Raw genomic sequence first — 15,444 nt, 5'->3', positions numbered from 1 at the left:
ATTCTCCATCATCATAGAATAGAATAAACATTTCTTGTCCATCCAAGGATGGTCATGTTTCCTTTGCCATCATACAAGAGTCACAAATGTATCATACAAATTAAAACCAGTTGACCTGACACACCTTACTATACATGTAGAGGGATATACACTCACGTTCTTGGGCTTAAGTCCTTTCATAAGACCACTGAGGACCCTGACCTATCCTCCTCCCGCTCCTAATGTCGCTGGAGGGAATAGCAGCACTTTTACTGTCTCCTGACCAATTGTGCTATTTTGCTAATTGTGCTGATTGTAACTTTTTTTGTACATAATGTTTCCTTCCATCGTTTTCTATGACCAAAAAGAGCTTCTGAACACCAGAACAGCGATCACTAACCTCGATTTGGATGAGGATTTCTACTTCAAAGAGTCTGCGGCGAATGACATACTGCTCATCCCGGACCAGGCCTAAATCCCAGAGTCTCTGAAAAAGAAGAGGCAGGGTTATAGAGGATGGCGTGCTGGATACCTGACGAGATTTTGCCCCCGGTGATGCTACCCTCTGGAGAGCCTTACGGTTGTGGGCGGAGCAGTTGCCGAACCAGGCGGTGATACAGTCCGACAGGATGCTCTCGATTTGTGCATCTGTAAAAGTTTGAGTGTTGTTGGTTATTGCCCTGGCCATATCTGCAGTCCTCATGCCTCCTTGCAGCATGCCTAAGGCATGTTCACACAGATGAGCAAGGACCCTGGGCATCTTTCTTTTGGTGTTTTTCAGAGTCAGAAGAAAGGCCTCTTTAGTGTCCTAAGTTTTAACTGTGACCTTAATTGCCTACCGTCTGTAAGCTGTTAGTGTCTTAACGACCGTTCCACAGGTGCATGTTCATAATTTTTTTAAAGAGTTTAGATATTTTTGGTCACTGGCCTACACACAATATCCCTTAATGTCCAAGTGGAATTATGTTATTTGTCACATTTACAAATGGATTGAAATTGAAAAGCTGAAATGTCTTCAGTCAATAAGTATTCAACCCCTTTTATTATGCCAAGCCAAAATACATTCAAGAGTAAAAATGTGGTTAACAAGTCACATAATAAGTTGCATGGACTGTAATAGTGTTTAACATGATTTTTTAATGACTACCTCATCTCTATACCCCACACATACAATTATCAGTAAGGGCCCTCAGTCGAGCAGTGAATTTCAAACACTAAGACAAGGGAGGTTTTCCAATGTCTCGCAAAGAACAGCATCTAGATGGGTAAAAATAACCATTTGAGCATGGTGGTTACAAATTACACTTTGGATGGTGTATCAATACATCCAGTCACTGTAAAGATACAGGCGTCCTTCCTAACTCAGTTGCCGGAGAGGAAGGAAACCGCTCAGGGATTTCACCATGAGGCCAATGGTGACTTAAAAAACTGTTAGTGTAATTGCTGTGATGGGAGAAAACTGAGGATGGATCAACAACATTTCAGTTAATTCCACCATACTAACCTAATTGATAGAGTGAAAAAAAACATGTATCCTGTTTGCAACAAGGCACTAAAGCAATACTGCAAAAGATCCTGAATACAAAGTGTATTGGATTTGCATTAAACATAACACATTACAGCTTAGTGCTGGCTACATCATGTTAGGGGTATGCTTGTGATTGTTAAGAGTTGTTATTTGTTAAGAATTGTTGAGTTTTTCATGATAATAAAATTAATGGAATGGAGCTAAACAAAGGCAAAATCCTAGAGGAAAACCTGGTTCAGTCTACTTTCCACCAGACACTGGGAGATCAATTGACCTTTGAGTATGACAATAACCTTAAATACAAGGCCAAATATACACTGGAGTTGCTTACCAAGAACATAGTGAATTTTCCGGAGTGGCCGAGTTACAGTTTTGACATACACTTTCAGATTTATGGCAAGACCTGAAAATGGTTGTCAACCAATTTGACAGAGCTTGAAGAATTCTGAAAATAATGGGACATTCTGCACAATCCAGGTGTGCAAAGCTCTTAGACTTAACCAGAAACACTCACAGCTGTAACCGCTGCCAAAGGTGCTTTTACATAGTATTGAATCAGGGGTGTGAATACTATTTCTGTGTTTTTTAATTTTCAATACATTTGCTAAACCTTGTGAGTAGATGAGTGATTTAATCAATTTTGAATTCAGGCTGCCACAACAATGTGGAATAAGTCCAGGGGTATTAATGCTTTCGGAAGGCACTGTACACAACATAAAACATCAGGGCTTGTTTAAGCATTAAACCTAATGCTACTTCTCATATCCGCTGAATGAAGACGTAGCCTACGGAATACTGATAACATGTTTTCACTTTGATTTGAATTCCGGCTGTAACACAACATGTGGAATAAGTCTAGGGGTATGATTACTTTCTAAAGGCACTGTGTCAAATGTCTTGTTGTTTATATAACCAGTCAACTCTGTGTGTCGTACCAGGGAAGTATTAAATCTGTAACTTGCGTTATGAAACAATAGCTTGTGCAACATCTGAAGAAATTTGCCAGACTTCAACCAAACTTTTTGTTGTTTTTTTTTAAATAAGAAAAAAGTTTTGTAGTTAAATTCATTGTCTTGTTTGTTTTATCTGACAGGGTGAAAGCAGATATGAGTTGGAGCTGCTGCCCCACCTCCACAAAGCAGATGTCATAGGCCTCACGGAGGAAGCACAGCAGGAAAAGTCCACCAAAGGAAAGAAGCAGAAAGAGGGAGAAATGACTAAATCCAGAACCAAAATGGCCAACCTGAGCCACAAGCAGAAGACTTCCTGCCTTTCCTCAGCTGACCTAGACCGTGTAGAACTCAAAAAGGAAGTGCAGAGGGAAAGCATTTCTAAAGCAGAGACAACCTTAGTCTCTCCATGGACCCTGATAAAGAACCGAGTCCCTTCAGAATGTCACAAGGAGGTGACTCATGACCTCCGAGATCACCCAGGCCTCTGGCCACTCTCCTCCACGGGTGACCAGCGTATCATGGACATGGATTTTGACTGTATCATACTCGACAACGAGAGTGAAAATTCAGAGGTCAATTCTCCAAGGGATTTGGAGAGCGAATCAGTGAACTGCATTGCTGCTGTAGAACAGATTGACCTCAATCAGTTGACCTCAATTGCAGACCGTGAACCCAAGTCAGATGAAGATTCTGAACTGGAGGCTTTGTTTTACTTGCCCAAATGGGATGCTGCTGTCCCCAAGTTGCAGCCCCTGAGACAGAAGTTAGAGAGCTTGAGGGTCATTCTAGTCAACGTGACAGAGCTTCTGTCTAGGTCTCCTCCAGCTTTGCACTTTGACCTGGACAGCCCTCAGTTTGACCCTGGGCCCACCCCTTTCACCACCAAGGACTGTTCACATACACTTCCGGTTGAACCTCTGGATGAACTCCTGGATGTGGGTCAGACATTCCACGTGAATTTCTCCCTGGAAGTGGATGAGGACTTTGATGATCCTGCTTCTCAATCTCCCAATGTTGATTTAGACGTTGGTTCTCTAGACTGTGAAAGCCATTGCGAACCACCTCATCAGCAGCACTCCCCTTCATCACCCATTACTGTGCCAGCAGAAAGCATGGGTAGGGAAAGTGCCCTTGGCAGCCCTAGCTGGGATGAGGTCTTTGAGGATGACAGCAATGACATAAAGGAAGATGATATGGATGATAAAGCGGACTTCAAGCCACCATGTCATCCCACCCAGCTTAAAGCCAGGCACTCTAAAACCAACCTGGACGAGAGCATGGACCTGTTTGGAGATGACGGCACCTTCCTCCAGATGACCATTCCGGACATCCCTACGCCAGAGAACGTCAGTATCCGAATACCTAGCCCCCTGAAGGCTCCGGAGAGGGAATGGTTAATAGGGTCAAGTAAAAGTGTGACAGAAACAAAGATGGTGTATCAGGTCAAACCTAGTCGTAGCCATGCTTCTCCTGTAGCGCAGCAGGAACCTGCTCAGGACTTTGAGAACTTTGTCTGCTCTCAGGATTTGTTCTCTGTCAACTTTGACTTGGGCTGGGAGGAGGATGAAGGGGACACAGAGGCTGCTCCTAGTCAGTTCCCCTCAAAAACTTCACCCCATGGGTCCAAAAAACAGGAAGCACCCCTTTCCTCCACAGTGAATGAGCCAAAAATCTCTGGCTCATCCACTCCCCCCTTTAGTTTCCACAGGAAGAGCGTGTCCACACCCCTGACAGCCTGTCTGGGAAGGAAGAGGGCAGACACCTCTGCTCTGGCTTCGCCTCAGACCTCTCCTCTGACCTTTAAGAGCGGAGCTCTGTTCTCACCAATCCCCACATTAGGACCGAGGCGAGTTCTCCTGCCTGGTCCTTCCACCACCCCATCCACTTCGTTCTCATTCTTAAAGAGGAAATACCAGGGGACCTTACAGAATGCCCAGACTCCCAAAGTTCAGGCGGGGGACCCAGGAAATGGTTCAATAGAGATGGGACACAGTTTGTCTCACAAATCCATCTTGGACCCCCCTCATCCAGGTTAGTTCACTCCCAACTATTACAGGTGCTTGATTTCATTGTGTCCCCTAGTTTCCCATTCACAAACAACTAAGCCACCTTGTTAATATGTATACCTGGTTGAGAAATTAGCAGGTGTTCTGACAATCTGACCAACACATCTCATCAAGGTAGTGCATCATGAGCGATAGGTCAGATTGGTACTCCTTTGCATTGACCGTTTGTGCTTGTGAGTGGGTAAGCTCTTCGGGCATGTGCATTATGATTTGTTGTCCCCCGCCGCAGGCCTGTGCACCAGTGACAGTGAGGAGGAGGTTATCACCCGTAAGCGGGTTCATCATCATGTCAAGGCGAACCCCTTGTCTTCTCCCGTGGTAAGTCCCAATTAGCTACTTTCCCCCTTGTGTATCAAGGACTATATAGTAAGCCTTCAGTAATGCATCTTCATTCTGTCAAACACAACCACCAAATGTAGGTATGGTGAACACTTGCACTAGGTCTCTAATTCTAGTCATGTCGTGGTGTTAATGTTTCTTTTTATAACTTACGTATACTGAACAACAATATAAACGTAACATGTAAAGTGTTGGTCTCAGAAGTTTCCTATATGCACAAAGAGCTTATTTATCTCAAATGTGAGCATTTCTCCTGTGCCAAGATAATTAATACACCTGACAGGTGTGGCACATTAAGAAGCGGGTTAAACAGCATGACCAGTACACAGGTGCACCTTGTGCTGGGGACAATAAAAGGCCACTCTAAAATTTGCAGTTTTGTCACATAACACAATGCCACAGATGTCTCAAGTTTTGAGGGAGCGTGCAATTGGCATGCTTACTGTTTTAGAGAATTTGGCAGAACGTTCAACCAGCATCACCAAACGTAGACCACGTGTAACCACACCAGCCCAGGACCCCCTCATCCGGCTTCTTCACATGCGGGATTGCCTGAGACCAGCCACCCGGACAGCTCCCAGGGAAGCTCATCTGCGCGCTCGTCATCCTCACCAAGGTCTTGACCTGATTGCAGTTCAGCGTCGTAACCGACTTCAGTGGGCTGTAGTCAATGTTGTGAATAGAGTTCCCCATGGTGGTGGTGGGGTTATGGTATGGGCAGGCATAAGTAACTGACAACGAACAGTGATACTGTGAGGAGATCCTTAGGCCCATTGTTGTGCCAGTCATCCACTGCCATCACCACGTTTCAGCATGATATTGCACGGCCCCATATCACAAGGATCTGTACACAATTCCTGGAAGCTGAAAATATCCCAGTTCTTCCATGGCCTGCATACTCACCAGACACGTCACCCATTGAGCACGTTTGAGATGCTCTGGATCGACATGTACAACGGTGTGTTCCAGTTCCCGCCAATATCCAGCAACTTCGCACAGCCATTGAAGAGTGGGACAACATTCCACAGGCCACAATCAACAGCCTGATCAACTCTATGCAAAGGAAATGTGTCACGCTGCATGAGGCAAATGGTCACACCAGATACTGACTGGTTTTCTGATTCACACCCCTACCTTTTTTACCTATGGTATCTGACCAACAGATGCATATCTATATTTCCATTCATGTGAAATTCATAGATTAGGGCCTAATGAATTCATTTCTATTGACTGATTTCCTTATATGGAACTGTAACTCAGTAAAAATTATTGAAATGGTTGCATGTTGCGTTGATATTTTTGTTCAGTAGTAGTGCATTGAGTTGCACTACCATCAAAACTGTACAATCATCCATTTCTATTATGTAACCTACCATGTCAAATTTCCGTCCTCTTATCTTTTCCACACTTTGTTTGCCATGGCTGTAGAGCATATGTGCCCAATTTTAAGAAGTGCTCAATATAATAGTAATGATACCATACTTCGTCGGAATATTGCGAGGTCTGATGTATCTCACTTCTCTATATAAGCCTTTAAGCATAGTCTGTGTTGTCGGCATGGCAACAGACTCGCAGACTGCTTTTGCGAAGATCTATTTTGTTTCAATTTCTCTATTCAGACTGGCCTCTTTTTGGAAAGCATCTGTTTTCTCTGAGACAACTCCGGTTTTGACAATACCAGACTATTCACCACAGAGTTGCATACATGGCCTTGCCAGAGATAAAGAAAGCCTGCAGAAAGCATGAGTGGGTCAGAATAGTCACGTGGGCTTCTAAACTAAAGATTTACACTTTGCGCCTTATGTAGAATATCAATGATACAAATGCAGAAGTGTCTGGGGAAAGGAAGTTATTTGTTTGAGAGAGAATTCTTTGTGGGACCCAAGTTTAAAAAAATATATATTCAAATGATTCTGATGATTGATGATTCTGTTCATCCATTGTTTGTTATATTTCCTCTCCCAGTCAATGCTTCTCAGTGATGTGGATTCTCCTTTACAAGTGACCAGGAAGTCAAAGCATGCGGTGGCACGCATTGTAAGATAATTACTATAACCACTATCACTAAAGTATCGTTATCAAACTCGTCGCTTCTAGCCGCTTGTGTGTCTGGTTCTCTTTCTCTCAATTATATTTTACTTAATTCAGTACAAGCTAGCATCAAGTAAATACTTGTGGATTACAATGAAACACTTTTTTTCTGACCGTCATAATGAAGTTAATATGGCTTTGACCATGTCCTTTAAAACCTATTTTCCAGTCAGATGAGAGCGAGGGGGAGGGGGAGGCGATGTCTGACGATGACTTCCAGAATACCTCTGTTCGACAGCCAAGAGCGCCCCCCCGTGTGGCTGTGAAACCATCCGCGTCGCATGGGAAAGCTAAGGTCAGTCAGGTGTCAAATACATCTCACGTGAGACGTGCTGGTCAGTAGCCCAGGGTCATTTTAAGTGTGTTGTTGTTCAGCTACCTTCTCTGTTTGTTGACGAATTGCTCCAACCTCTGTGTCTTTTGGAGGGTACAGTAATACAGTAATCTACTTCTTTGAATCAACATTTCCTTCCCAGCAGGCCGTGCAGCACCACCACCGAGGAGCCCGTCACTTTCTGGACGAGGAGGCGGCGCTGTCCGAGGGGGGGGAGGTGTCATCTGACGAAGAGGACGGTGAAGAGCAGAACCGCTCACTGGAGGGCTTCGTTGTGAGCAACACCCAGTGCTCCCAGGGAATCAACGGTGAGGGGTCAAATATAATAACAATAATAACAACAACAACATGGGTTTTATACAGCGCTTTAGTCACCTATTATACAGTTCACTCACTGGGCATGAAATAGAATAAAGCGTTTCTAAAATGGGGAGATACCTAAGAATTGCTCACTTTCATTTTCTGTTGCACTATGTATTGTTTTGTTTCGGTGTTCCCTAACATGAACATTCTCACTCACTCACTCACTCACTCACTCACTCACTCACTCACTCACTCACTCACTCACTCACTCACTCACTCACTCACTCACTCACTCACTCACTCTCTCACTCTCTCACTCTCACTCACAGATTCTGAGATGCAGGGGGTTTACCTAAAGTCAGTGAGAAGCCCTGCTGTGGCTGGCAAGTTCAAAATGATCTACAAGCTACACCCCAACATGGACATCTTCTCTCAGGTAGGATTATCAGGATTTCTTTGGTGTCTATTAATCTTAGGGCTGGTTTCCCAGACAGAGGTTAGTCCATTGAACATGATTTTTAGTGTAGGAATTGGCTGTGTTTGGGAAACTGTCCCTTAGAGTTTTATTCTATGATTTTTAATCAACTGTACCCTTTTCACTCACTAAACAAAACAGTAACTAGACCCTAAACCTCAACTAAACCTTGTAATAAATGATGTGGAAATTGAGCAAGTTGAGATGACTAAACTGCTTGGAGTAAAAAAAAAAATGCAATTGGCTCAGAACAGGGCAGGACAGCTGGCCCTTGGATGTACACAGAGAGCTAATATTAATAATATGCATGTAAATCTCTCCTGGCTGAAAGTGGAGGAGAGATTGACTTCATCACTACTTTTATTTATGAGAGGTATTGTGAGAGGACATGTTGAATGCACCGAGCTGTCGGTCTAAACTACTGGCACACAGCTCAGACACCCATGCATACCCCACAAGACATGCCACAAGAGGTCTCTTCACAGTCCCCAAGTCCTGAACAGACTATGGGGAGGCACACAGTACTACATAGAGCCATGACTACATGGAAGTCTTTTCCACAGCAAGCAGTAGAATTTGATTTAAAAAACAGATTAAAAAAACACCTTATGGAACAGCGTGAAGCAACACAAACATTGGCACAGACACACACACACACACATGGATGGATTTTGTACATGGATTTTGTACTGTAGATATGTGGAAATGGTGGAGTAGGGGTCCCTGAGGGCACACAGTGTGTTGTGAAATTTGTGAATGTATTGTAATGTTTTAAAATTGTATAAAGTGCCTTAATTTTGCTGGACCCCAGGAAATGTAGCTGCTGCCAATGGGGATCCATAATAAATACAAATGCACTCAAGTTGACTTTTTTTTCTGATGAATGCTTTATGCTGAAATCTATAGGTGTTTATGAAGGATAAATAAAGTCTTTTTTACTTTAAACCCCACTGGACCTCGGATTTTTCAAGCCACTTAACCCTTTTTTGTTGGATTAGAGAATTTATTAATTTTTTTATCTATGACTTAATTACTTCAAGTTTTTAAAGAAACAATGAATAGAAGTAAAGAAACAAAGTTAGCCGATTCAATCACCTTTATAATGTTTTGCTTAAGCTTCTCTCCAAACTGTCCATAGGTGCCTGAGCTGGACGAGACATACGCGGAGGACAGCTTTGTGGTGAGGGCCAGTGATGAGGAAGAGCTCGGCGAGGAGGATGAGGAGGTCCCATTGGAGCTTATCTACGAGGACTCGTTCGTGGAGGGGAGGAGGCAGTACCCCACCAGACGCAAGGCGCTGATCCGAAACATCAGGGCTCAGGCTGGGAGCGGGCCTGCCACTCTGGACAAGAGGGCTGCTGACCCTCAACCTAATCCTGCTGGGAAAAACAAGCGCTCCCGCATAGTGCATTTGGAGGACTCCAGCTCAGAAGAAGAAGTGGAGAAAAGTAGACATGGTGTGAAAGCTGAAGGTGTTGCTGCCATCTGCAGGCTATCTGAGTTACAGCAACAGAATGACGGGGTGTTTAAAGCTCCACGGCAGCAGGTGCCCCCTGGTGGATCCACCAGAGCCTCCACAGCAAGCTGTGTGGTGGGGCCTAGAGTCCTCAGTGGAGCCTCTATGAACTCTGTGATGGAGCCTAGCGCCCCAAGTGGAACCAGCAGGACCTCCTCAGTGAGCTCCGTGAGGGGACCTAGAGAGGAGCAGCAAGAAGAGAGGTGTCGCCAGAGGCTCCATCAGCAGGCCCTCCTGTCTGAGGAGCTGGACTTTGAGCAGTCGGAGTCTCTGTTGCTCTCAAGTAAACAGCCACAGGTAATGTAGTAATGTACTGATATGGTCCACATGATATAGGCCAAATAGGTTGTGTTTACACAGGCAGCTCAATTCTGCTATTTTTTTTCCCACTAATTGGTCTTTTGACCAATCACATCCACTCTTTTACAGAGCTGTCCTGATTGGTTGAAAGACCAATTAGTGAGATAAAATCTGATTGGGCTGCCCGTGTATACACAGCCATATAGGTCACACAGATATGTTAGATGCTAATCTATGTACTATGATGTTAGTAAACTGTAATAGCGTCACATACCAAGGGATATTTAGTTACTGTAAATAACAGATGTTTGAATCCGTACAGAGTACAAACAACAACTGTTCTACCTATTTTCATCCTTTTAGGCCAAACTTTTCCTACAATAGAAGAATGGAATAGAATCTTCCGGGAATCTGGATTTCAGAAGTAGTAATTCATTAGATTTCTCCCTAAATGTCTATGTTGTGTCTTTCCCCAGGCTACCTCCTCAGCACCCCACGCCCAGAGCTCCTTCGGTCAGGCTGCCACTCTAAGCAAGCCCCCTGCCTCGTCATCGAACCCATCGGGCCTTGTCGCTGTACTGGTGGACAGCCGCTGTATCACAGCCTGCGTGGATGTGGTCTCCAGCCTGCGCCAGCGTTGCGCTGTCGCGGCCCACGTCTGCTCGCTGGACGGCTGCGACTTCGTGGTCAGTAACCGCATGGCAGTCGAGAGGCAGTGCCAGTCGGAGTTGGCCGGGATGCCGAACCGCAAACGGCTTGTGGAGAGGGTGACCAGTTTGCAGAGCCTATTTGAGCGGGTCTGTCTCATCGTAGAGAAGGACCGCACCAAACCAAGTGAGGGAGGGCACGCACTCACTTTTTGACAGACCTGTTGACTGGGATACTTCCTGTGGGGTCACTTCCTGATTTTCTACATTATGCTTGTCACGTCACTTTTGTTTGATTGTGACAGAAGCCACTTGATTTGGCTTGCCCAGCTTACTGTGTTTTCATTTGGATCCATTCCACAAGCAAATGTCACATTCGAATGATGCACCAGCACCAAAAAGCTCTTGAAGTGGGATAGCTAACGCTAAAGTCGGGACCTTGACAAACTTAAAGGGCAACTGCACTTCCTTATTTGGCCTCGTTTTCGATTTGGTTCATTAAGAAATGTTAGCGGACTAATTCAAAAGTGAGTTGGTTTGATGTGGGTGTCTCTTGTGTGTGTTCGCAGGTAGGAAGAGTTAGACTAATTATTTCGCCAATTAGCTTCAGCCGGCTGGTGTGCGACCATCGCAAAGCTGGTTTGACTTTGGATAGCCCATCTCTCGGAATATTTGGGGACTGTCAATAAATTACACAATGTAAATGGGACAATATTTCCATCTTGCACATATTTTAGTTGTCTCATTAAATGCTTTCAATATTTGTGTATGAATTTCTACAATTTATAGTTGGTTTGAGGTTTGGAGCAATTGACCATTTAAAATATTGTTTAATTTACTGATGGTCCCTAACTAGCCCCATTGGGATATCGAATGTCAAAGCTAATTGACCATGGGCGTTAATGATTGGGTCGCGTGCAGCTGCACTTATGATTACGTGGGTACTGCCAACCCATGGAAGACTGTTACGGTATCCATAAAGACAGACTTTATGACCAAAATTAACCTATTTACACTTTGTAGTACATTTTGACACTAGAATAAATGTTTCTAAGTCTTATCAATGCCACATAGGCCATTTTCAAAACAAGAAGATGTTTTTTAAGGGCAGTCACTCTTTAACAGTGAGTGATGACCATGAAAACATGCAGGACTGATGGCAATAGCTACAGTATGTTCAACAAGTATATTATTCTTCTGGCTTGATCTAGCTCTATTTGTGATATTTTACCTTGCCTCGTTGGCTTGCTAGCTTGCTAGGTAATCAAGCCTCTGATGACATCTGCAATGTTTGTTAACTTGCATGAGCTGCGTTTGAAGTTACAGTAAACATATCCACTCACTGCTAGGTAAACAAAGAGCTTTCTGATTCCGAACTGCATGCCCAACTTTTAATGACGCGGACAGGAGGGCAAGCTATATCAAGTGTGTCTAGCGATGACCGATGACAGAATGTATATGGGAGTTTGATAAAATATTGATTGTAACACAATAACCAGAAAGATCCCACATGACAGTATTTAAAGGGTTCAGCATTGCCTTTCTATCATCAGACAAACATTTTTGGGAAGTTGATCTACCGTTCGTTATTCTTCATATTTTGTACATTTTCCTTGCCTTCTTCCCATAGGTGAAGCTTCCCGTCCTTTCCAACCTACACGCTACTACGACAGCACACTGGCCAGTTTGGTGAGGGCAGGCGTCCGACTCCTGGTGAGTAGGGGGCCTGAGGAGAGCGCCACCCTACTGGCTGAACTGGCCCGAATGGAGCAGAGGAAGGGCCAGGCTATTAGCGTGCCATTAGAGGTCAAAGGTCACCGGCAGCAGGCGCTACTCTTCTACCGAACGCTGCCCTGTGTCAGCTATGTCAATGCCCTCAACATGAGCCACAGCTTCAGATCGGTGGGCCACCTGGTCAACAGGTAGGGGAAATAAACTGCCATTGTTAGCATCACTGTTAGCATTATTAGCTCTGTTAGCATCTCTGTTAGCGTGTCAGTTAGCATTACCTCTGTTATCAAATCAAACTTTATTTGTCATGTGCCGAATACAACAAGTGTAGACCGGTGAAATGCTTACTTACAAGCCCTTAACCAACAGTGCAGTTCAAGAAGAGTTAAGAAAATATTTAACCAATTAAACTAAAGTAAAAAAGTAGCATAACAATAACAAGGCTATATACAGGGGGTACCGGTACAGAGTCAGTGCAAGTTAGTTGAGGTAATTTGTACATGTATGTAGGGGTGGTGTGACTATGCATAGATAATAAACAGCGAGTAGCAGCAGTGTACAAAACAAATGGAGGGGGGTGTCAATGTAAATAGTCTGGTGGCCATTTGATTAATTGTTCAGCAGTCTTATGGCTTGGGGGTAGAAGCTGTTAAGGAGCCTTTTGGGCCTAAACTTGGCTTGTCGTGTGGTAGCAGAGAAAACAGCCTATGACTTGGGTGAATTGAGTCTCTGACAATTTGATGGGCTTTCCTCTGACACCGCCTAGTATATAGGTCCTGGATGGCAGGACGAACTTCTTGAGGATCTGGGGACCCATGCCAAGTCTTTTCAGTCTCCTGAAGGGGAAAAGGTTTTGTCATGCCCTCCTCATGACTGTCTTGGTGTGTTTGGACCATGATAGTTAGTTGGTGATGTGGACACCAAGGAACTTGAAACTCTCGACCCGCTCCACTTCAGCCCTGTCGATGTTAATGGGGGCCTGTTCGGCTCGCCTTTTCCTGTAGTCCACGATCAGCTCCTTTATCTTGCTCACGTTGAGGGAGAGGTTGTGGTGCCAGGACAACACTGCCAGTTCTCTGACCACCTCCCTATAGGCTGTCTCATCGTTGTCGGGATTGGGCCTACCACTGTTGTGTCGTCAGCAAACTTAATGATGGTGTTGGAATCATGTTTGGCCACGCAGTCGTGGGTGAACAGGGAGTACAGGAGGGGATTGAGTACACACCCCTGAGGGGCCCCAGTGTTGAGAATCAGCGTGGCAGATGTGTTGTTGCCTACCCTTACCACCTGGGAGTGGCCTGTCAGGAAGTCCAGGATCCAGTTGCAGAGGGAGGTGTTTAGTCCCAGGGTCCTTAGCTTAGTCATCTCTCTAAGCATTGTTACCTCGGTTTTCTGTTGTAAGTATGAGGACACCTGCTCGTCGAACATTTAATTCCAAAATCATCGGCATTAATATGGAGTTGGTCCCCCCTTTGCTGCTACTACTCTTCTGGGAAGGCTTTCCTCTAGATTATGGAACATTGCTGCGGGGACTTGCCTCCATTCAGACACAAGAGTGTTAGTGAGGTTGGCCATTGATGTTGGGCAATTAGGCCTAGCTCGCAGTCGGTGTTCCAATTCATCCCAAAGGTGTTCAGTGGGGTTGAAGTCAGGGGTCTGCGCAGGCCAGTCAAGTTCTTCCACACCAATCTTGACAAACCATTTCTGTATGCCTCCCTGTGCATGGGGGCATTGTCATGCTGAAACAGGAAAGGACCATTATTCCTCCTCCACCAAAGTTTACAGTGGGCACTATGCATTCGGGCTGGTAGCGTTCTCCTGGCATCCGCCAAACCCAGATTCGTCCGTCAGTCTGTCAGATAGTGAAGCGTGAGTCATCACTCCAGAGAACACGTTTCCACTGCTCCAGAGTCCAATGCCAGCGGGCTTTAAACCACTCTAGCCAACGTTTGAAATTGCTCATGGTGATCTTAGAAAACCATTTCATGAAGCTCCCGACAAACAGTTTTTGTGCTGACATTGCTTCCAGAGGCAGTTTGGGGTAGGGGTAGGCAGTCATTGTAAATAATAATTTGTTCTTAACTGACTTGCCTAGTTAAATAAAACTTGAATCCTGGCTCTAGCTGTCAGACAGCTTTTTGTAAAGAGATCTCGGAAATGCAGTGTAACTACGTAACATTTTGTGTCTCCTTATGTTACGGGATGAAAACAGTTTTTATGCATGCCATTGCAAAATCGAATGCTTCTAACCGAAAGAGTCACCTTACTGTGATACTTAAAACCTAAATTGATACTGTCAATAACGGGACTCTTGAATAATTATGCATAATACTCGTTGGATGCGCATTTGGCGTGGAGCTGTTAAATTATGTTGTGATATTATTACACATCATCTGATCCATGAAGGAATTTTCTGAATGACAGTCAAGTGAGGAACAGCTGTTTTGATGGCACATGCGATGCAACAACAGCGCAAGTGCTGGAAAATACAGTTGAAGTCGGAAGTTTACATACACCTTAGCCAAATACATTTAAACTCCAGATTTGCACAATTCCTGACATTTAATCCTAGTAAAAATGATCTTTCTTAGGTCAGTTAGGATCACCACTTTATTTTAAGAATGTGAAATGTCAGAATAATAGTAGAGTGATTTATTTCTGTGGGTCAGAAGTTTACATACACTCAATTAGTATTTGGTAGCATTGCCTTTAAATTGTTTAACTTAGGTCATAGTTTCGGGTAGCCTTCCACAAGCTTCCCACAATAAGTTGGGTGAATATGGTCCCATTCCTCCTGACAGAGCTTGTGTAACTGAGTCAGGTTTGTAGGCCTCCTTGCTCGCACACGCCTTTTCAGTTCTGCCCACAAATTTTCTATAGGATTGAGGTCTGAGGATTGAGGACAGGGCTTTGTGATGGCCCCTCCAATATCTTGACGTTGTTGTCCTTTGGCCATTTTGCCATAACTTTGGAAGTTTTCTTGGTGTCATTGTCCATTTGGCAGACCCATTTGTGAACAAGCTTTAACTTCCTGACTGATGTCTTGAGATTGCTTCAATATATCCTCATATACAGTGCCTTGCGAAAGTATTCGGCCCCCTTGAACTTTGCGACCTTTTGCCACATTTCAGGCTTCAAACATAAAGATATAAAACTGTATTTTTTTGTGAAGAATCAACAAC

The 15,444-nt window shown here is 44.4% G+C and overlaps 1 protein-coding gene across 6 annotated transcripts in view; it reads left to right on the top strand.

Annotated features, from left to right (window-relative positions):
* Positions 1-15,444, top strand: part of fancm (FA complementation group M) — a 74,687-nt gene that overhangs the window by 51,499 nt on the left and 7,744 nt on the right. For 2 of the 6 annotated variants that reach the window (XM_021584380.3, XM_021584384.3), the window contains 9 exons: positions 2,601-4,491; positions 4,756-4,844; positions 6,831-6,902; positions 7,126-7,251; positions 7,433-7,598; positions 7,923-8,029; positions 9,207-9,881; positions 10,361-10,718; positions 12,162-12,453. In XM_021584380.3, coding sequence (XP_021440055.3) covers positions 2,601-4,491; positions 4,756-4,844; positions 6,831-6,902; positions 7,126-7,251; positions 7,433-7,598; positions 7,923-8,029; positions 9,207-9,881; positions 10,361-10,718; positions 12,162-12,453 — 3,776 coding nt within the window. The remainder of the gene's footprint in view (positions 1-2,600; positions 4,492-4,755; positions 4,845-6,830; positions 6,903-7,125; positions 7,252-7,432; positions 7,599-7,922; positions 8,030-9,206; positions 9,882-10,360; positions 10,719-12,161; positions 12,454-15,444) is intronic. The other 4 variants (XM_021584383.3, XM_090220467.1, XM_021584381.3 and 1 more) reach the window with 3 other exon arrangements.

Source organism: Oncorhynchus mykiss, chromosome 25 (assembly GCF_057628025.1).
Source record: "Oncorhynchus mykiss isolate SJ-2025 chromosome 25, ASM5762802v1, whole genome shotgun sequence".
NCBI classification, from domain to species: domain Eukaryota; kingdom Metazoa; phylum Chordata; class Actinopteri; order Salmoniformes; family Salmonidae; genus Oncorhynchus; species Oncorhynchus mykiss.
Note: the sequence above shows the minus strand (reverse complement) of the source record. Positions and strands in the feature narration are given on the sequence as shown.